Source organism: Camelina sativa, chromosome 16, assembly GCF_030686135.1.
Source record: "Camelina sativa cultivar CO46 ecotype springtype chromosome 16, ASM3068613v1".
Lineage (NCBI taxonomy): Eukaryota > Viridiplantae > Streptophyta > Magnoliopsida > Brassicales > Brassicaceae > Camelina > Camelina sativa.
Genome location: NC_141895.1, coordinates 4432292 through 4452349, shown reverse-complemented (window position 1 = coordinate 4452349; position 20058 = coordinate 4432292). Strand labels below are relative to the sequence as shown.

The following is a 20058-nucleotide window of genomic DNA, read 5'->3' as shown; positions in this document are numbered from 1 at the left end:
TGACTTTAAAAAATATATATTATTATGCTTAGGAATCCAAGACAAAAGACATCATCTTTTTTTTAAGTAGATTTGTTGACAACGTTGCTCATTGTCCACATTCTATGTTGAATTCTTAGCTTAATTAATCATTAATCTTGTATTTATCTCCTACATAAATAAACAAATGCAAATTGCACACAATATAATTGGGTCGGGCGGGTTGATTCGGATTCGCATGGATTGATACAGCAATGAGTTTTTTATCCGTTTCAGGTAAAGACTAATTTGAGACAGGCAAATAAATGAGTAAGAAAGCTACAGAAAAATATTACAAACTGATGACAGATTCAACAAGTGCGGCGTGAAAACCATACATAAACTAATAACAATTAACAAGACAAGAATGTTAGCATTTACCATGAAACAACACAAAAACACCAAAAGCTGATTTCGACAAGAAGAAGAAAAAGATAATATAACCAAGGAAAAAAACAGCATCGTCATGATGGAGGAAAAAGTCATTTCAGCTAGCCAAATGGTTTGGGGAATTATTGAACATACTATGCCACATGTAAGCTCTTGACAATACCATTTCCAGCTCTTGGTCTGACCAGTTATGTGTCGGAAGGTGTTGCAGGAACATTACCATCTCTTGAAAATCAAGCTTCTTCAGCTCATCAGACCACTGCAAAATGTTCACCAACACAACTTGCATTTGATTCTCACGGTGGAAAGAAGAAAACAATTACAAAAATAACGAAACCTGTATTTGATTCAGTGTTTCTTACCGTCAAGAGAAAGCTAGCATATATATACACTAGGAAGTCTGGCAACGCATCTCCTTCGGCAAGATAAGTGTCCCATAGGCGGTTGATGAGGTTGAAAGGGATCTAGAAGGTTCAAAGTTTTGTCAGTTACCCATAAACAAAATTAAAACTCTACAAAGAGTTAACCGGGATTTACGAATCTAGTGTTTAACCTCACGAATCAGAAGACAGTTATACCACCGGAAAGCAAATTGAAGAAACTCCAGCCCATGCTCTTCCATGTGTCTTGAAACAGGTTCTAGTACATAACAAAGGCCAGGGAAAAATGAGACAGTGTTAACTCTATTTCATAAAACAATAACCAGTACTAAACTGGAAAATAGGCGGTTGGTTTATTATGAATTCATAAACTAGAAAATGAAGTACAATCGCATCAAGCATCCCTAGATCTTACTCTATGACATCAACTCATCAAAAGATTGGATATAAGCCAAAGCGTGATTACACTAAGCCAAACTCAACAAAACACTGTTAAAGACACTAACTTCAAATTTAAATGCAGAAGATGTAAATTCAGAACTTAATGGTAAAAAAGATGGTAAACGAACGGACTCAATGCAGGTAAAAATGATTTTGTTAAGTGGAGTCGTGTATGTCATAAGTTGTTCTCCTCAAACAATCACCAAAGACACTAGCAATTACAAGAGCAAGCTTAGCAGGAACCTACCATCAATACGCCTGACCAGTTCCTTGAGCTTAAACACAAGTCTCTGGATTCCAGGTTGAGCAAACGTGTAATGATCTTGCATACCATCAAGTAGCTTTGTTAAGCACCAGTAGCAATCAGCTTCTACATCTGTGACTTTTTCAGCAGATAAATCAGACATTGTCCAACTTTCTACACCACCATCTAGATATTCTGACAAGAAAATAACTAGAAAGGGGGTGACCAGGTCATTTATTCCTTGAACGTATCCACTCGCTGGGTGCCTAATGGCCCTGCAAACTCAGCAAATTAAATTTTCAGATTTAGCTTTCAACTTAGTTTTCCCAACTGGTTGAAAGTTGACCAAAGAACAACTGCAATTATGGCCTGTACTCTCTAACTCACCACGTGTAAAGAATACGCTCCAGTGATTTCTGCACCTGTTCTTGCTGAAAGAAACTTACATCTGGTACAGTCCTTGGACAGTCAACAGCAATCTGAGAAAGATTACAGTTTCTAAGAGATTTGTTACCAACTTTTGTACGTTCTGTTAGAGAATCAGTGAAGGTACGAGGAAAAACCTGGCGAAGCATATTGATCTCATCATCAGAACGTTCAGAATCTGGAAGGTCATAAAATTGGCCAACAGATTCAAGATATTCAAGACGTTTTCTTCTCAGAACAGCCTCCCTTCTATCTGAATTAGGTGGTGCATATCCCTGATGTCAGTTTATATTTAAATTCAAATAGACAAAACAAACCAAAAACAAAAATCGTTGCTACAGAGAATGCTGATGGGAAGAGCAAACAACATAAATTATTTGACTAGTGCAAGCGTGCCCTCTTTCTGAACTTATATAAGCGAAGATACTGTAATGTTACATAATAAGACAAACGGATTACAAGTCAAAATGTTCAGAAGTTTTAACACTGGCTATGCTTATAAATGAAGAAGTCCTAAAACATACCAAAAGAAGCCGCCAGACATCAGGTCGCATATAGTGTGGGACACCATTCCACGCTAGCTCCCGCAGTTTCTCTGCAGGTACCAAGAGGAGATTTAAAAATCCATATCATAGTAAAACAGAGTCTTTCAAAGAGCTAAGTGAAAAGTAAGAGTACCTAAAATGACAGTTGTTTCAGAAAGAACTTTGTTGAACTTCATAACTCTAGCAGAGTCACTTGATCTAACACCAATCTTCAAGTTTTGGACTTCTTTCACACTCCTTTCAGCACTAGAGTTTGATCGTAGCTTACCAGCATATGTGTTATCATGCTTCTTGCTTGAATTATGATCTTCCACCTACAAATAAGCTCTCTTCAATTTTTCGATTTCATTTTCATTCAGTAAGTCATTTCCACAAACAAGTCGTATTATTACCTCGAATCGCTCGTTTCTCCCGGCGTCATTCTCAGATAAGCTCCGTTGATATGTTGGAGAGATTGGGTAAGGAGGAGGATCTGATCTCCTAGTCAGCAATACCTTACCAGGAATACTCCTGCCTTTAAGAAACCTATACCAAAAACAACAAATTAAGCAAAAAAAGAAAAATCCTAAGAAAGTTACAGATCTAATAAGACATTGAAATCGGAAAGAAGTGATGCAAGATCCGAGGAGGAGGAGGAGGAGGAGGAGATTGATTTTTGTTTACCCTTGGACGTTCTTGAGAGTTTGATTGAATCTGGAATCGTCGCGCTTTTGTTGCTCGTCTTCTCTCTTCTCCATGGTTTCCGATGTTCAACAACAAGACAGCTTCGTGCCCAGAGAAGTGAACAAAGATACTTTCTTCTTCGATTGAGAATTTTTTTGTATTTTATTGCTTTCCATCGATTTCAATGTCTAAAGGCAAAAAGCGATTGCTGCTGATTAAAAACCATTTCTTAGCAAAATTATTTATAATCGCAAATGATGGATTTAGGCGTTAATTTAATTTACTGCATTCAATTCGGTAATAAAAAGCAATTTCAAGGTGACTTTTCTCATATGATTTGGGTTGGTCATACAAACACTAGTCAACACAATACCGTATGATGTGGTATTATAGTGCAGGTTAGTTAGGACTTAGGAGCATTCGAAAACATTTATCTCTTTGGTTGACAAAAAAAAATTATTAGAAGGTTCAACAAATGATTAGAAGTTTTATTCTGTCGTATTAATTAATCCTTTCTTATTCATAATTTTAGTTAGACTGGGGTTTTTCTCTTGGTTCTAATGAGATGGGTCTCTCTGCGTCCATACGCTCGATCACTCTTCTAGCTTCTTCTTCTGTTGCTGGTACCACATTTCTTATTCTCAATCCATCTTTCATGGCCTCAGGTCTTACACTGAAGGTGAAGTAGAACCTGTTGGATACCTACCACCCCAAAAATCACATCACCATAAACCCCCCCCCCCCCCCCCCCTTTCACAACCTGAAAATGATATGTGCATAGTTCGAAATATATTTGTGTATGCTTACTTCGCTGGACCTGAGCTCTGGACTTGTAACATGAGCTACAACCTCGGTGTTTATCAATGGTTCAGCTGAATTGTTAGCTTCTGTGTACAATACGCGTGACTTGAAACGAAGGAAGTTGCCAACATCCACCTGCATCATAATGCCCACTCAGTCGATTTCTTCTATGGCTACCATAATATATTTCACTGTTTTTCTTTTCAACAGTTCACATTAATCAAATAAAAAAAAATGAGGATGGACTCACTGGTTTGATAAAATCGACACGATCAACTTCAAGAAAACGTGGTGAAACTCCAGCAAAGGTGTAAGCATTGGAGAAGGCCAGCTCAAAAGCTTTGCGCATCAAGAAGCCACCAAAAATTCTACCATGAATATTTCGTTGCTGTGGCTGGCATATCAATGAGTATTCATGGGAAGTATCTTTGATCAGGATGCTGTTCCGATCTGCAAGAGCTGGCATGTCCATGAAAACTCGTCCTTCTGCTAATAACTCGTCTAGCCTCTCTAAGTCCTTCAACTTCTCATGCTCTTCTTTAATTTCTGCTCTCTTTTGTTTTCGTAGCTTGTTCCTTTCTTCTGCTTCTTTCCATAGCAATTTTTCATGTTCAGTCTCTGGCGAGACGGGGTTAGTTGGAGTTGACTTACCTGTCTTTGCATCCCGAGCCACAAATGTAAAGTTTGCTTCAAGGGCAACTGACTCTGAGGAGTCGTTGGCATCTGCAAAACCAATGTTAGAAGAAAGTTTCAGCACAGCACAAGGTCGTTACAGAAGTTTGAGATGGAACAAAACCCATAACTCAACAAGAGATATCAATTTCAGTGAATGAAACAGAGATATAAAGAGTAAAAAGGTATCATGAAAGTAATATTTTGTTCGAATGATGGCAGAACGTCAACGAGCTGTCTACCATACAAGATATGTGTAGTTCAAATTCAAATACATCTCACTTCACAACTATATGTCTTTGTTTGCCACCTCATTTAACAGTTAAAGGATGACCTTTCAATATTTTGAAACACTGAAGCAACCCTCCCAACCTAACATGAATCAGATTTTCATTCTTTCTTCCTAGCAAAACGAAGCGCCAACTACTCGAATGTAGTTTACAGGGGGAAAAATGATACCTTGACTTTGAATTACTTGTAATTGCATCTCCATGGATGATCTTCCAACCCATGTAACAGCACCAACAATACTAAGGTCAACATCCACACGAATTGATTTTTTCATGATAATCCTATCCACTGAAGCAGTCACCAAAATCATTGATCTTGCACTGCTGTCACCACCGCAATGCTGTTCAGTAAACGCATACAAAGCCCACTCACGATTACAAACACATGTATGTAAAGATCAATGATACTAGAATAAGAGTCTCATCACTATCTTTATCATCAAGGTTAAATCTTTTCATAGCCCATAAAATTTCTAATAAGAACCTTGAAGGAGATGGTTCCAGCAAGAGCATCAAGATCTTCAACCAATTTACCAGTACGAATCTCATTCCAAGGATTCCCATACTGTTCTCTAAGCACAAAATCAGAAGAGAACTTGTAAAGAATCCAAGTCCGGCTCCGAGACGGAGACTTAGCCGTCAATTTAAAATGAGACGACTCATCTCCGTTAGGGTTTTCGAACATATGACGTCGAGCTTCCCAAAGCGCATTAGTCACCGGAGAATGATACATCCCTGGCCACAAACTAACTGGTTTCCGCATTGAAGATCCTGCGTCGATCGAGTTTTTATCGGAAATTTCGTCTTACGACGGTGGTATTACTGTTGTAGAGCTCCACATCTTCTGAGAATCGCACGACGACAACGACCTCGTGGCCGGAATCCGAAACCCATCGCCACCTCCGGGAACAAATTTCCCGCGGTTTCTTAAACGCGAGAGAAGGAGAAGCTTTCCGGTTGAAGATCTCATGGATCTACGACGACGGTGGATTCAAAGAATTCGGCTTTTTTAACGGATCGAATTACCCATTTGGTTTCTCCTTTTTTTTTGGCTTTTCAGTGTATGTGATCTTCTTCTTCTCTCAGCGAGCTTTAGCTTATTTAGTGCTAATCACGCTACAGTGTTTTTTTTTTTTTAAGCCAAGTCGGAATAGTAGTTAGTAAGTAAGTACAATGGTATGGAAACACATTAGTAAAATAAAGAGAAAATTGGAAATAAAGATTATATAATTATGTTTGGTCAAGTGGTCATACAAGTTTTAATATCATTTAAACTCAATTATATCTTCATATTTTAAAAAATCTTGTGAAATTATTAAAATTTAAATAAAAAAGTTCATTTATTTTGGAAAACATTTTGGACAATATATAGGCCGTAAAAATATATACACTTTAGTAAAACTTCTATAAATAATAATGTTGGAACCATGGTATTTTTTTAATTTATTTTGATATTAATCTATCTTTTTTTTGTTCAAAAGATATTAATATTAATTTATAAAAGTATTTTTTAATTTTTTTAATTCTTGAAATATATGAAATTGAAAAAAAAATTTAAACAATAAGATATGTATTTGTATGTTCTAAATTTTTTTTGTTTTGGAATTGAAATTTTGTTATTTAAATAGATAAATTCACTTATATATCATTCTTCAAAAATATTTGTTTTATATTCTTCTCTCATAACTGTTATATAATTTTAAATTACATAGAATTTGTTTTCTGTTCTGTAGAATATATTGAAAATTAAAAGAAAATGCTTTTTAACAATTTTAGAACATGAGTAAATGTTAAAAAAATATATTCTAATTTTTATAGATAAAGAACCAACTATAAAATAGGTATATTAAATTTCGTAGAAATTAGTATTCTAATATCCGTAGAACATAAATAATTTCTAAATTTCGTTGAACATGTAAAGTGTGTAAAATACTTTATCTTAATTGTCTAGAACTTGTACAATGTATAGAATACACATTCTAAATTTAGAATGAGTATTCTAAACTTTATAGTCATATTTTCTCCATTCAACACAGCAACAAAAACAACATATTTTCGACAATTTCCTCAAAGAATTCTATTTAAAAAAAAAATTGGATAAATCAATTGCAAAGGGTAATTTAGGAATAGTTGACATATAGATATAGAATGCATAAATGGACAATAACTCAATTATTTATCTTTTATCTCCAATTTTCCCTAAAATAAATGTAAACTATTCAATATTTCAAAAAAAAATTGAAGAATTCAAAATCATTTATCAAGAGAGAAATTTTAATTTAGAATGTTGAATTATTTATACAATTTCAAGCAATGAATAAATATGACTTTTGGTATCAATAACTTATGATAAAGTTTTGAATAATAGTGAGTTATAGTTGTTTGCACATGGTGGAATCAAATCTGTGTCTTTTTTATGAATTTAGCTTTTTCTTGATTGTTATTTAATTTTTTCAGATCTGATTTTTCTTCAAAAGTATTTTAAAGTAGATAAAATTTTAATCTTTTTCTTCTAAATCTATATATACATTTTTTAAGTACATTTTTGTTTTTACCCTTTTATTGTTGCTTATTTACAATATTGGTCCCTAAACATTCAATGCACTATCTTACTTAAAATGGAGAATCGACCATCACATATAAATTATATTTTACTCCCTTGGTCCCTAAACATTCAATGCATTAAATTACTAAAATTTGAGAAAGGGACGAATGCACTAAATTACTATAATTTGAGAAATCGACCAATACATTTATATTTTAATGCCATAATCTCTCACATTTGATTCCTATAATCTCTACAAATCTCAATAGTACAATCATTTAACATCCTATATTCCTAAAACGTGTAATCGAATGCATAAATATCATCCCACTTAATTCAAATTCCCAAACAAATACAAAACTTTACAACCAAGCCAAACTTTTAATTCTCTATATAGATTATTTGGAAACTAATGTTGAAGGGCAAAATCACTGTCTTAATAACACAAAGATTATTGTAATCTCACTTTGAATTAATACAACGATTACAATAGCCTTGGTCATCAAGCATATTGGAATTTATAAATACTATATTCACGAACAATAACATACCAACACTCACAGCTAAAACCTACATCCTGCATATCCAACCACTAATCGAGAGAAATGGCCTGCATCATTTGCATTCCTGCGAGATATCCGTCCGTACAAGACAGCATGGAGAGTTCAAGTTAAGGTCCTGCATAAGTGGCGTACTGGAGAACCCCTAGAATTAATTATGGCTGATGAAACTATAAGTAATTTATGTAGTATACATTTTATGTATGGCATGCATCTTATGATTCTCTATTTTAATCATTTCAGGGAATGAAAATCCATGTCTCAGTCAAAAAAGGCTTGGTTACACGTCGTGAACCACCTAGCTGTTGGTGAGCGGAAATTCATAGAGACTTTTTCTTTAACACATGCCAATGGACAATTTTGTCCCACAAATCATCTTTACAAGTTGAGTTTTGTAAACGGGACTATGGTTACGAGAAGTGATCCAAAATCAGATTCCAACTTCTTAAGCTTGGCCAAGTTTCAGAAGATTCTCACTGGTGAACTGAATCCCAACATGTTGATTGGTTAGTACTATATACATGACTTATCACTTTTTATTACATTGTGTTTCAAGCGACACAGTTGCAAAAAAAATTTTAGAATTTAGCAATTTTTGTTTATCAGGTTCACCAAGTAAAATAACTATGGGTTAAATGTATATTCGGTTAGCAAAATGCAAGATGAAAACAAAACAAAATAATGGAATATTTGAGTCTAAGATTAGGATAAATATCTAATCTACTCACCACAATCTTCAACCTTGATTGACCCTCTAAATTATATTTGACGGACTTGAACAGACTCATAGCGAGAAATACTGTTACAGACAAGAAGATTAATCGATTAAGTAAAACTGAGACTTACTCCTTAAAAATGTAACAGTCATCGTTGAAATTATAACTAGACGTGTTTAGAAACACAAAATTGCAGGATTGATTGTGACACAGACGCGAGTTTATAAACACGAAATTGCAGATGAAAAATATGGCAATCAAAATCGAAAATCCCATTGAGGTAGAATATCAAAATATATGTAAATGGCAAATTTGAATAAAGAATACCTTCTCGCTTTCATCGTTACATCTGATTGTAAATCGGAGATCACCATTATGTAAGTTCTTGTAAATCGCCCATGAAGAGTATCACATAGATCTAGAACACGAGAAGACACCAAAAAGAATTTTTTTTTTGTTTTCTACTTGACTTCTCATAATATCAGATAATTATGGGCTTCACAATCCAAAATGGGCCTCGACATATCTAATTCTCATATCCAAAAACGTTATTGGGTAAGAATCCAAAAACAAATTCAAAATAAATTATAGTATATATATATTATTAGATGTTTATGTGTTATGATATTATATATACTTTCTCGTTACAACCAAATTAAGTGAAAATTTTAATTATAAACCAAGTAATAGATTTCCTAAACAGTATCAACATGTTCATATCATAACATATGAACTATATAGTTTAATGTAACAATTTCAAATTTTAAGTAGTCTAAAACTATTTTCTAAATGTAAAATATATGACAATCTAACTTAGATTACAATTCACACTATTATATTATACTTTAATATATTTAGGAGACCATCTATTTATTAAGAATACCATCTATTTATTAAGAACATACTTTCAAATTATTATGTACTTTTAGATAGTCAATAGATTTATACCAACGATATCCCAAAAACACAAAATGAGAAGACATGGTCAAAAACACTACAACATACAATATAACTTTCTGTTAATTTAAATTTTTTTTAAAAAAATTGGTCTGCGGTGTACCGCGGGTTAAATCCTAGTTGGTATAAAAATGGCTACAGTTGGTTCATTAATCAATAAAGACATTATACTTTAGATAAATTTAAGATGGATAAGTATACTTTAAAATATGATAATATTTGTAATCTATTAATATGATGAAATAAATCCTTGCACACGGTGGAATCAAATCTGTCTTTTTTATTGATTGTTATTAAAAAAAAATTTCAGATCTGATTTTTCTAATTATTTTAAAGTAGATAAAATTTTCTTCTAAATTGGTATAAAAATGGTTATAGCTAGTTCAATATATGAATGGCATTAATCAATAAAGACATTATACTTAAAATATGATAATATTGTAATCTATTAATATGATGAAATAAATCCTTGTAAAAGCTGAAAGATTAATTTCAACTGTTGAGATTTGCCATAAGAAATCTATAGTTTTCACGATAATAGAAGAAGGATGCGGAAGTGGATTTGTTGTGCACCTAAACCAGAAGTCTCGGATTCGTCAATGCTGGGTTACATCTGAAAAGTCCAAACCATGGTATGTTGTAGACAAGAAATCACCTAACTTACTGGACAGTTCCTGTCAATGTATGGTTATTTTGATGATCTATTTTGGGTTGTATTGTTTGTGTAGTACTTAATATAGGCTTAAGCTTTCAGGCTTTGTATTATTTGATTTGTATCATAATAAGCGGACTTAAGGATCGGATTAGGAGTAGAGACTGTTTTGAAAGAGGGAACTTGAATGATTTTTTTGTATGTTTCTAATAAGAAAACGTTTTGTTTTTTACATGACCATAATTAGCTATTGCGAAGCCTGAGGAGTCACAAAGGGAGCCTCTTCCCATTCAAGTTCCTCTCTTGTCAATAAATGAGGTTAAAGAAAAAACTGATAATTTTGGATCAAAATCACTTATTGGTGAGGGATCTTATGGAAGGGTATATTATGCAACTTTAAATGATGGCATGTCAGTTGCTTTAAAGAAACTCGATGTTGAGCCGGAAGCTGAGACAAACGCCAAGTTCTTGAGTCAGGTTATAATTTTTGCTTCAACCCTTCTTCCCTCCTTTGTCATTCAAGAAACATGCATGTCTTTACATATATCCTTTTTTTCTTAGGTTTCCATGGTTTCAAGACTGAAGCATGAGAATTTCATTAAACTGGTTGGTTATTGTCTTGGTGGAAACCTTCGTGTCCTTGCTTATGAGTTTGCAGTAATGGGATCACTACACGACATTTTGCATGGTATATAGAATATAATTATATAATGACTTCCCTAATAAAACTTTATTTTGTTAGAATTGATATATCTCCATGGTTGTGTAATGTGCTAATATTACAGGCAGGAAGGGAGTCCAAGGTGCACAGCCAGGTCCAACACTAGACTGGATAACGAGGGTGAAGATAGCGGTTGAGGCAGCTAGGGGTTTAGCTTACCTTCATGAGAAGGTTCAGCCTCCAGTAATACATCGAGACATAAGATCTAGCAATGTTCTTCTATTTGAAAACTATCAAGCAAAAATTGCTGATTTTAATCTCTCAAATCAAGATCCTGATAATGCTGCTCGTCTTCAATCTACAAGAATCTTGGGCACCTTTGGTTATCACGCTCCAGAGTAAATCTTCTATAGTTCCATAAACCTTTTTTTTTGTTGTTGTATCAAGATGATATATAGTATGAAGGAGCTAGGCAGCTAAAATATGTCATCCCATTTGTAGATATGCTATGACTGGACAATTGACACAGAAGAGTGATGTGTATAGCTTTGGGGTTGTTCTTCTAGAGATTTTGACAGGGAGGAAACCTGTAGATCGTACAATGCCACGAGGCCAACAAAGTCTTGTAACTTGGGTATGTGTTTTTTTTATCTGTGCCTTGTCCAAATACTGTATGTATCTTGCTTTGTTTTTAACGTTTATTTATTTAGGCAACACCGAGACTCAGCCAAGATGAAATGATGCAGTGTGTTGATCCAAAGCTAAAAGGAGAATATCCTCGTAAATCAGTAGCTAAGTTAAACTCTATATGTTACATCTCACGAGTATCTTTAATTATTTGAACATTGAGATAATATAACTTAATTATAAAACTACATGTTTTTGGACTTTGTTAATCGGAAAAGATGATCTGAAATGTATGAATCTGTAATGTGATCAACGCAGCTAGCAACAGTGGCAGCATTGTGTGTGCAATACGAATATGAGTGTAGACCAACGATGAGTACAGTTGTAAAAGCTTTGCAGCCCCTTCTTAAACCTCGAGTACCATAACAGCATTTAGATTTGACATATCTGATAGTGGGTAGAAGAATAAAAAAAAATAAAAAAAAAAAAGGTGGAGAAATCAAATCTCAGCCCAAAACAATTAAGACACAACCTGTACAGTTGTCATCATATTGGTTGGCTGAGCAAACTAAAAAATAATTAAATACTTAAATTAAATTAAAAGTATTATTATTAATTCTTTTGACATCCAAATGGCTACTATAACCAATGGAGATGCCCTAACAGTGTTGGATTCTTTGTTTATATAGAGTGAGATATACTCTAATTTGGGAGAAAAAAAAAAAAGAGTAGTGTATAAGATCAAATCTATGATGATCTTTTTGATATATGCAATTAGGAATATAATATACTATATTACATAATATGTCATTAGTTGATAGTTAAACTAACTAAATTAAGAAATAACATCATTGTCTTCCAAATTAGTTGATGATTTATTCTTTGTCTGTCCATTTTACCAATATTCTACCATAAAATATATTTTTATATAATTTATTTAAATTTTAACAATGATTTTTGAGCTATGCATCATCATCAAAAATTAGGTTACATATATATATATATATATAGATTTAAAATTTTCAATATTGCATTCCACCAAAAAAAAAAAGTTTCAATATGCAAGTGATTGAAGTTCAATTATAAGGAGAAAAAAAGGTTTCACTTTTGGTAGTTTTATAATCTCTTCCCCGCGTTTTGCCCATCTGTCTGCTCTTTCTCTCTCTCTCTCTCTCTCCGTCTTCATCATCAAGCAAAGCCCTCTTCTTTCTCCCACTCACATACTCTCATCATAAGCAACGAACCCTAGAGAGAAAGATCCAGACAAGTAAAAAAAAAAGCTGAAGTATTTTTTTGGAAAGCCTAGATTTTTTTTTACTGGTATCAATTCTCTCGATTTCTTACCTTTTTTTATTTTATTTAGGGCCTTCTTCTTTGATTCGTTCCCACTTTTGACCCATCTCTTTGCTTTCTTTACTTCTTGATTTCGATTTCGATTCCTGTATCCTTGTTTTTGACGATCTTCCTTTTCCAACGCGATTCTCAGTGTATGATTTTTTTTTACAAAACCCAAACCAAATAAAAGATATTGAATTCGAGTACTTTTTCTCAAATTCTGATTTGAAATTTTGAATCTTTTTTATTTTTTATTTTTTTCAGTTTCGGTAGTAGTTGACTATTGCGCCGACCTTATCTGTGGGCACAAGTTTGTCCCTTTCTGATTTTTTTGTAATCTTGCAGTAATGGAATTGTGGAGTTGTTGATTGAGAATTGTATTTCGAGAGTTTACCAACTCATAAATCATTGCTAGGGGACATTTATAGTGAGCTGTGAAAGCAATAATAGCTTGAGAATGGAATATTGCATAGGGTAGCTGCAATTCTTTAAACTCTGTTTTACCTACTCTTGGATTGGTCTAGATTTGGAGTTGGGAATCTACAGTGTCACACGAGCTTATAGAAGATAGATAGTTTCTTTTATGCATTATGCATATTCATTTGCTTTGATTGGTTTCAGGAACTAAAAAGCTGTGAGGATCTAGCAAAAGGATGAGGAGGTGGATCTGTTGTGGGGATAAAAATGGAGAATCAGATTTAGCTAATGAGGAGGTACATCTGAAAACTCCATGGCAGCAATCTGACGGTATGTTGCAGACATGAATTCACTCAAACTAAACTGAAGTTTCTTGTCTTTTTATGGTTCTGACTGCTGAGAGTGGATCTGGTAGTCTATTTCCTTACTTACTAAACAGAGGTTTCAACTTTGTGGTTTTTCTTTATGAATAGGAGTTGACTGTTTATTAGGAGTGAACTTGAAATATTTGATGTAATTCTTTTTATATATGTAGCAAATCAGAAGAATCAAAAACCGCAAGCTGTTGCAAACCCTGAGACTCAGAAGGAAGCTCTTCCCATTGAAGTTCCTCCTTTGTCTGTGGATGAGGTTAAAGAAAAGACAGACAATTTTGGATCAAAGTCATTGATTGGTGAGGGATCTTATGGAAGGGTATACTATGCAACTCTGAATGATGGGAAAGCAGTTGCTTTGAAGAAACTCGATGTTGCCGCTGAAGCTGAAACTAACGCTGAGTTCTTGAGTCAGGTCATAAATTCTTTGCTCCAATTTTGCTTCCCTTCCATTCCCTCCTTTGGTCTTCAAGAAAATGGTTTTTACATTTTCTTGCTTCCTTCTCTTTAGGTTTCCATGGTTTCAAGACTGAAGCATGAGAATCTCATTCAACTGGTCGGTTATTGTGTTGATGAAAACCTCCGTGTTCTTGCTTATGAGTTTGCAACCATGGGATCACTGCATGACATTCTACATGGTATGTTGAACTTCCTCGACCATCCTTCTTGCTTGGAAATATATAGAAAACAGAATAGATGTAATGTGTTATTTATTACAGGTAGGAAGGGAGTTCAAGGTGCACAGCCAGGTCCAACTCTTGACTGGTTAACGAGGGTGAAGATAGCTGTTGAGGCAGCTAGGGGTTTAGAATACCTTCATGAGAAGGTTCAGCCTCCTGTAATACATAGAGACATAAGATCTAGCAATGTGCTTCTTTTTGAAGACTATCAAGCAAAGGTTGCTGATTTTAACCTCTCCAATCAAGCTCCTGATAACGCTGCTCGTCTTCACTCTACGAGAGTCTTGGGCACCTTTGGTTATCATGCTCCAGAGTAAGCTTCCTTAAAACCTTAAAGTTTTTTTTGGTATCCAGATGAAAGCATGAACGAGCTAGGCAGCTAAAAATGTGTCTTCCCGTTTGTAGATATGCTATGACTGGACAGTTGACACAAAAGAGTGATGTGTATAGTTTTGGGGTTGTACTTTTAGAGCTTTTGACAGGGAGGAAACCTGTAGATCATACAATGCCACGTGGCCAACAAAGTCTTGTAACCTGGGTATGCTTATTATATGTGCTCTGTCCAAATCTGTATCCTTCTCTGTTTCTATTCTTCTGTCTTACGAGTTGAAGTTTGCTGTTTATTATTCAGGCTACACCGAGACTCAGTGAAGATAAAGTGAAGCAGTGTGTCGATCCAAAGCTAAAAGGAGAATATCCTCCTAAATCAGTTGCTAAGGTACACTAACTTCATCCCTCGAGTATCTAAATATTTGAAGATTGAGATAATAATTTACGTTGCATAGACACGTTACATGTCTTTGTTTTTTTTTTCTAAATCACAAACATCATCTGAATGTTTTTAATGTGTAATGTGGGAACGCAGCTAGCAGCGGTGGCAGCATTGTGTGTGCAATACGAATCTGAGTTTAGACCAAATATGAGTATAGTTGTAAAAGCTCTGCAGCCACTTCTCAAACCTCCAGCACCAGTCCCAGTACCTGAATCCTGAGTATATGCGCCTTTTAAATACCCTCCGGTGTCTTCTTCGTGTAACAGAGTTAGATTCTTTGTTCATACAAAGTGAGAATTTTACTCTGATTTGGGAAAGAACAGAAAAGTATAATAAGATCATAACTATGTTTTTTTTTTTTTTTTTTTTTGAGGGGATGAAGTTATTAGTCGGCATTTTGGTTTGAAACAAGAGTGTATTCTTATTTTACATTTTGCTTATGTGCTGTATTGGAAACAGGCTTTGCTTGATTGGCGTGGAGAACAAAAGATGTATTGCAATTTGTGTTCTTTCTTGTTCCTTTCTAGATAAGTACAGCCATTTGAGTTTTGGTCAATTTACAGTCAACAGAGTGCCTAACAAGTTGTGCATAATATTCAAGTTGTGCATAACAAGTCTTTTTTTTTTCGGTGCTGGGTTAAGTTTATATGGATCAATGATCTAGCGGTGACAACGTGATCTAGGACAAAAACAAAAAAAATCTTGCTAGGTTCTCTGTTGACTGAGTCAAGGGACAAAAAAAATCTTGCTAGGTTCTCTGTTGACTGAGTAAAGGGACAAAAAAAAAGTACCTTTCAAAAGGTATTCTCAGGTCAACTAAAAGAAAAATATATTCTTAAGGAGTTTGGTAATGTACTTTTAGGACCTTGGAATCGACTTAACATTTTTGATTGTGTCCTCTCAAAACTACTCCCAACGCTTAAGACTACATCATATATTTGCCTACGTATCTATTTGGAATTTGATATATTTTTTTGTTCAACTAAAAGAACTTTGTTTCTAAAAATACACAGATAATATCTCTTTGTTGAGACACGTAAAAAAACACATGTTTATTAATTGTAGAATATATATATTTTTGGTTCCCAAAAGGAAAGAGTTATTTATTTCTTACAAACTCTTCAAAAATATTAATCAATTGCACAAGGCAAAAGAGAAGGCATATTAAATAACAGAGGATGGAAACGCAATGAGAGGGAACTTGCGGCAAATATCAAGACCATGGGATTCAGCTAGATCAGGTTGATCCCCATTTGGACCAGCCTCAACCTTCCAGTCAAAGCGGCCTACAAGGTTGGCCACTGTCACTTCTACCAAACCCAAAGCAAGTCCTATTCCTGGACATATCCTTCTCCCTGATCCGAATGGAATGAAGTTCAAATCTTTTCCATGATAATCCAAATCTGAGTTTAAGTGTCTCTCTGGTTTAAACTCTTCTGCATCTGGTCCCCATACCGCAGTGTCTCTTTGGATTGCCCAAGCATTGATGATCACCTAGACGCCAAACATGATTTTTTTCTTTTTTCAGTTTAATTATAACCATGACTTGAGAGTTGAGACGTATTATATATAAAGTTATGTGTGCACAAGTTGATAACCATATTTTCTTTTGCAAATGATAACCATGCATGATAAAAACTATATAAATATTTATTTTTCAAACAAGAAGTTGATTTTGTAGAAATTAACTAGTGTACCTCTGTCCCTGCGGCAATGTCATATCCCTTTACTTTGACATCTTCACTTAATAGTCTGGGAAGTATAAGAGGAAGAGGAGGATGCACCCTGAGCACCTCTTTAACCACGGCGTTTAGGTATTTCATATGCGCAACTTCTTTTTCTTTTACGTATGTAGTGTTTGGCGTCATGGTTGACCGAATCTCGTCTTGGAGTTTCTTCATACAGTCTGGATTTCTGATCAGCTCCGTCATTATCCATTCTAGTAGAGTTGAACTTGTTGACGTCCCTCCAATAAACATATCCTGATATAATGTAATGAAACGTTACTTGTCAATACCCAAAATATATAAAAATGTGACGCTATAGTTGTTAATGAAGTGGATTATATTAAATGACCTACCAAGATCATAAATTTTATGTCGTCTCTTTGAGCTTTTAATCCAATACTCTTCTCGCTTTCGATTGATAGAAGTATATCGACGAAATCCTCTTTATGATTACCTGCCTCTACATGTTCTTGTATCACTTTGTCCATAAGATCGCTAAAACCTTGACTCACTTCCTTGATTCTATTATTGAAACCGTTGATCCTATCTATCCATGCCAATTCCGGGATATAGTCCCCGATCGGGAACTCGCCTAAAAGCTCCATGATCTGCCTCACTCGCTTTTTGAGAGCCCTTGCAGTTTCGTCCGCGCTATGTTTCCTTCCCAAGGCTACTCTACTTGTAACATCGCTTGTTATAGCAATAAATATTTCACTCAGATTTTCTGATGAAGAAGACGCACTTGCTTTCTCCAACTTCTTCAACATCTCCTTTAACTCCTCTTCTCGTACCGTCTCAAAGGACGCAACCATTTTGTTGGTGAGCAGATTCAGAATGCATACACTCTTTATCCAAAACAAGATTCAAAATTAACCATCATTAGTTGATTTTAAAAATATACATTTTAAAAATATAAATATTATATACTAAAATTTGTTAGTACATGAGTTGGTGCAACTTATAGATTAAAAAAATATAAAGAGGATTTAAAAGTAGTAGTATTGAAGTACCTTCATCTGTCTCCAATATTCTCCATAGGGACCAAACACCACATCACGACCACCGTTAAAAAGCCCATGAACGGCTTTTGACTTAGGTCGGTTGGCAAACTTAAGATCGTGTGTTTTCAATATCTCATGGGCTGCTTCGCTGGAGGAGACTACGAGTATGGGGGCACGACCAAAATGAAGGAGCATGAGTGGTCCATACCGGAGGCTGAGGGATTTGAGGGCACGGTGAGGGTGGAGGCTGAGCTGGTGGAGGTTACCAATCAACGGTAGTCGCCATGGAGATGGTGGTCGGTTCACTTTGGTGGCGGTTCGTTTGAGGAATTTTCTAAGCAAGAGAAGGGTTAAGAGGGTCGTTAAGCACAAAGAGATCATCAGTATCATTTCCATTTCTTGAATATTACTCATGTAGGAAAGTGTTGGATCGGTGATTTCCAACTCATCCGCTCCTTGTTATTTATAGGAGGAACTCATCGTCTTTTGTTGACAAGTATGAACCATTATTTTAGTTGACATATAATTATTCTGATTTGATACTTGCGTCCCGTAATAATATTAGTTTATAAATGGTGGAAGTCTATACCTCTTTGTCTTTTTTGACAACTTGTCTTTGCAATTCGGTCGTATTATTTTTATTTGCAAGAACACAATTAAAACTTTTTGTTTATTAAAACAGTTCCATTATGATGATGAGCATCATTTTTAGTTATATCTTTTTTTTTTTATTTTTTATTTTTCACATTTCTGTTTATATAGAAAAGAAAAGAAAAAAGACTAAAATTTAGTTTTTGGAATTACAAGTAGTTTTTCTTACAACTAGTATTCAAATAAAAATCTAATAACTGCAGATAGATATATAATACAAATTATAAAAATTGAGAATAACAATTTGTGTATATCATTAAAATCTTTTAGTTACAAATTATAATGTAATAATATTGGATTGGATTATAGTTTTGCTTACATAGAATATATATATATATATATATATATATAATGAAGCTAGTTTTATAAACTTGATCATGATAGAATACAACATAAATCGTGAGACTAATGAATTTATTTATTTATAAATTTTATTATCAACGTATCATTAAAATCAATTTACAAGTTAATTCATCGATGCAGTTAATAATATATATTATATTATAGTTGTGTTTAACATTTTGAGAAAAATCCAAAGTTACGTATAACTCATGGCTTTTAATTTATAATATTATTTTAAATCGGAAATAACCAAAATATCATAAATAAAGTCAAACATATACGATGGTCAGATAAGGATTTTGACTCGGGATGTTAAAAAATCGGATGGTGACATATTGATAGATATATTTTTCCTACTTTCTTGTAAATTTCTAATCTCTCTCGTCTCAATAATTCTAACTTTGATATAATTTGATATATGAGAGTAGTGCTCGGACTTCGGTTATTTCGGTGAATTCGATTCGGTTAATTCGGTTTATTAGTTTTTTGAGTTTTGAAAATTTTATCGAATTGAACCGAGATATATTTCAGTTCGGTTATTTCGGTTTCTCGGTTAATTTGGTTTTAAATTTTCAAAACCGAAATTAACCAAAATTTGATTAAAAACATGAAAAATCGGTTTTTTCGGCTATTTAGAAATAATCTCGGTTTTTTAAGTTTTATTTCAAATATTTCGGTTTTTTTGGGTTTGATTTTTCTGGGTGATTCAGTTATTTTAGATATAAATTTCGGTTTTGTTAGACTTTTTCTAAAAAATTAAAAAAATAATTTGATTAACCGAAAACCGAACCGAAATAACCAAAATATTTTAGTTTTTTTGAAAAAAAATTGTGCCGATCAGTTCAGCCGCCATAACCGAAACCGAACCGAACACCAAAAATATCGGTTCAATTCGGTTATTTCAGTTTGGTTTTGTGTCAAAATACCAGGGCTATATGAGATGTCACAATAATTTTGTGTCAAAATATCCTGCAAAAGGTATAATTTCGACGATTTTCACCTTTTTAAATTATTTAATTCGGTTTTGAGTCAATAAAGTAAGAAAATCAGAAATGGCAAATGGTCATATAAGTTTTATTTTTAATTCGGTTCTCAGTCAAATAAAGGATGGATTGTCAAATCAAAATGAGTTTGCTTGAAAGAAATACTCAGAAAATAATTAAGGGTGTAT

At 34.0% G+C, this 20058-nt stretch overlaps 5 protein-coding genes and 1 long non-coding RNA gene across 17 annotated transcripts; 2 read left to right on the top strand and 4 right to left on the bottom strand.

Annotated features, from left to right (window-relative positions):
* Positions 1-281: 281 nt before the first annotated feature.
* LOC104749811 (GTPase-activating protein gyp1) lies at positions 282-3379 on the bottom strand. 2 transcript variants are annotated; one of them, XM_010471506.2, is made up of 10 exons: positions 3108-3379; positions 2837-2969; positions 2578-2758; positions 2424-2494; positions 2037-2174; positions 1861-1952; positions 1477-1748; positions 962-1047; positions 771-872; positions 282-667 (listed from the first exon to the last, which is right to left on the bottom strand). In XM_010471506.2, exons 1-10 carry the CDS (start codon positions 3179-3181, stop codon positions 506-508), a joined length of 1311 nt encoding a protein of 436 aa, XP_010469808.2. In that variant the 5' UTR covers positions 3182-3379; the 3' UTR covers positions 282-505. The 2 variants fall into 2 exon arrangements, with proteins under 2 accessions (XP_010469808.2, XP_087346969.1); XM_087490843.1 differs by lacking the exons at positions 2578-2758; positions 2837-2969; positions 3108-3379 and having other exon boundaries at positions 2037-2152.
* A 147-nt stretch (positions 3380-3526) lies between these two features.
* On the bottom strand, positions 3527-9270 carry LOC104749809 (acyl-coenzyme A thioesterase 4, mitochondrial). Of its 8 annotated transcripts, none has more exons than XM_087490844.1 (5): positions 9019-9183; positions 5040-5211; positions 4159-4631; positions 3915-4043; positions 3527-3809 (listed from the first exon to the last, which is right to left on the bottom strand). In XM_087490844.1, exons 2-5 carry the CDS (start codon positions 5179-5181, stop codon positions 3636-3638), a joined length of 918 nt encoding a protein of 305 aa, XP_087346970.1. In that variant the 5' UTR covers positions 5182-5211; positions 9019-9183; the 3' UTR covers positions 3527-3635. The 8 variants fall into 8 exon arrangements, 2 of the variants coding, with proteins under 2 accessions (XP_087346970.1, XP_010469807.2); XM_010471505.3 differs by lacking the exon at positions 9019-9183 and adding an exon at positions 5355-5990; XR_761483.3 differs by lacking the exons at positions 3527-3809; positions 3915-4043; positions 4159-4631; positions 5040-5211 and adding exons at positions 7728-8459; positions 8704-8774 and having other exon boundaries at positions 9019-9160.
* Positions 9271-10128: 858 nt separating this feature from the next.
* Positions 10129-12078, top strand: LOC104753378 (protein CYTOSOLIC ABA RECEPTOR KINASE 8-like). Its single transcript, XM_087490845.1, has 7 exons — positions 10129-10280; positions 10548-10777; positions 10862-10988; positions 11086-11359; positions 11463-11595; positions 11672-11757; positions 11907-12078. Exons 2-7 carry the CDS (start codon positions 10709-10711, stop codon positions 11908-11910), a joined length of 693 nt encoding a protein of 230 aa, XP_087346971.1. The 5' UTR covers positions 10129-10280; positions 10548-10708; the 3' UTR covers positions 11911-12078.
* A 482-nt stretch (positions 12079-12560) lies between these two features.
* On the bottom strand, positions 12561-13138 carry LOC147925113 (uncharacterized). The gene is made up of 2 exons (XR_015584851.1): positions 12933-13138; positions 12561-12833 (listed from the first exon to the last, which is right to left on the bottom strand). It is a non-coding gene; the product is annotated as an uncharacterized LOC147925113 (long non-coding RNA).
* LOC104749807 (protein CYTOSOLIC ABA RECEPTOR KINASE 8) lies at positions 12736-15675 on the top strand. 4 transcript variants are annotated; one of them, XM_087492073.1, is made up of 9 exons: positions 12991-13075; positions 13269-13397; positions 13545-13670; positions 13876-14129; positions 14226-14352; positions 14434-14707; positions 14800-14932; positions 15026-15112; positions 15260-15675. In XM_087492073.1, exons 3-9 carry the CDS (start codon positions 13577-13579, stop codon positions 15383-15385), a joined length of 1095 nt encoding a protein of 364 aa, XP_087348199.1. In that variant the 5' UTR covers positions 12991-13075; positions 13269-13397; positions 13545-13576; the 3' UTR covers positions 15386-15675. The 4 variants fall into 4 exon arrangements, with proteins under 4 accessions (XP_010469804.1, XP_010469806.1, XP_087348199.1 ...); XM_010471502.3 differs by lacking the exons at positions 12991-13075; positions 13269-13397 and adding an exon at positions 12736-12908; XM_010471504.3 differs by lacking the exon at positions 13269-13397 and having other exon boundaries at positions 12986-13075.
* Positions 15676-16189: 514 nt separating this feature from the next.
* Positions 16190-18420, bottom strand: LOC104749806 (cytochrome P450 71A12). The gene is made up of 4 exons (XM_010471501.2): positions 17904-18420; positions 17247-17738; positions 16864-17148; positions 16190-16660 (listed from the first exon to the last, which is right to left on the bottom strand). Exons 1-4 carry the CDS (start codon positions 18306-18308, stop codon positions 16331-16333), a joined length of 1512 nt encoding a protein of 503 aa, XP_010469803.2. The 5' UTR covers positions 18309-18420; the 3' UTR covers positions 16190-16330.
* Between the last annotated feature and the right edge of the window lie 1638 nt (positions 18421-20058).

Bases quoted from the DNA above. Each gene is read 5' to 3' on its own strand.
- LOC104749811 (XM_010471506.2), bottom strand. From the start codon at position 3,181: ATGGAGAAGAGAGAAGACGAGCAACAAAAGCGCGACGATTCCAGATTC. The intron at 2,495-2,577 runs GTACTCTTACTT...TGGTACCTGCAG, and splicing joins TGAAACAACTGTCATTTTAG to AGAAACTGCGGGAGCTAGCG. The intron at 873-961 runs GTTAAACACTAG...TGAACCTTCTAG, and splicing joins ACTGTCTTCTGATTCGTGAG to ATCCCTTTCAACCTCATCAA.
- LOC104749809 (XM_010471505.3), bottom strand. From the start codon at position 5,633: ATGCGGAAACCAGTTAGTTTGTGGCCAGGGATGTATCATTCTCCGGTG. The intron at 5,212-5,354 runs GTTCTTATTAGA...TTTACTGAACAG, and splicing joins CTGGAACCATCTCCTTCAAG to CATTGCGGTGGTGACAGCAG. The intron at 4,632-5,039 runs GTATCATTTTTC...TTGGTTTTGCAG, and splicing joins ACAAGTAATTCAAAGTCAAG to ATGCCAACGACTCCTCAGAG.
- LOC104753378 (XM_087490845.1), top strand. From the start codon at position 10,709: ATGTCAGTTGCTTTAAAGAAACTCGATGTTGAGCCGGAAGCTGAGACA. The intron at 10,778-10,861 runs GTTATAATTTTT...TTTTTTTCTTAG, and splicing joins ACGCCAAGTTCTTGAGTCAG to GTTTCCATGGTTTCAAGACT. The intron at 11,596-11,671 runs GTATGTGTTTTT...TTATTTATTTAG, and splicing joins AACAAAGTCTTGTAACTTGG to GCAACACCGAGACTCAGCCA.
- LOC104749807 (XM_010471502.3), top strand. From the start codon at position 13,577: ATGAGGAGGTGGATCTGTTGTGGGGATAAAAATGGAGAATCAGATTTA. The intron at 14,708-14,799 runs GTAAGCTTCCTT...TCCCGTTTGTAG, and splicing joins TTTGGTTATCATGCTCCAGA to ATATGCTATGACTGGACAGT. The intron at 14,933-15,025 runs GTATGCTTATTA...TTTATTATTCAG, and splicing joins AACAAAGTCTTGTAACCTGG to GCTACACCGAGACTCAGTGA.
- LOC104749806 (XM_010471501.2), bottom strand. From the start codon at position 18,308: ATGAGTAATATTCAAGAAATGGAAATGATACTGATGATCTCTTTGTGC. The intron at 17,739-17,903 runs GTACTTCAATAC...TTTTGGATAAAG, and splicing joins AATATTGGAGACAGATGAAG to AGTGTATGCATTCTGAATCT. The intron at 16,661-16,863 runs GTACACTAGTTA...TTTGGCGTCTAG, and splicing joins ACATTGCCGCAGGGACAGAG to GTGATCATCAATGCTTGGGC.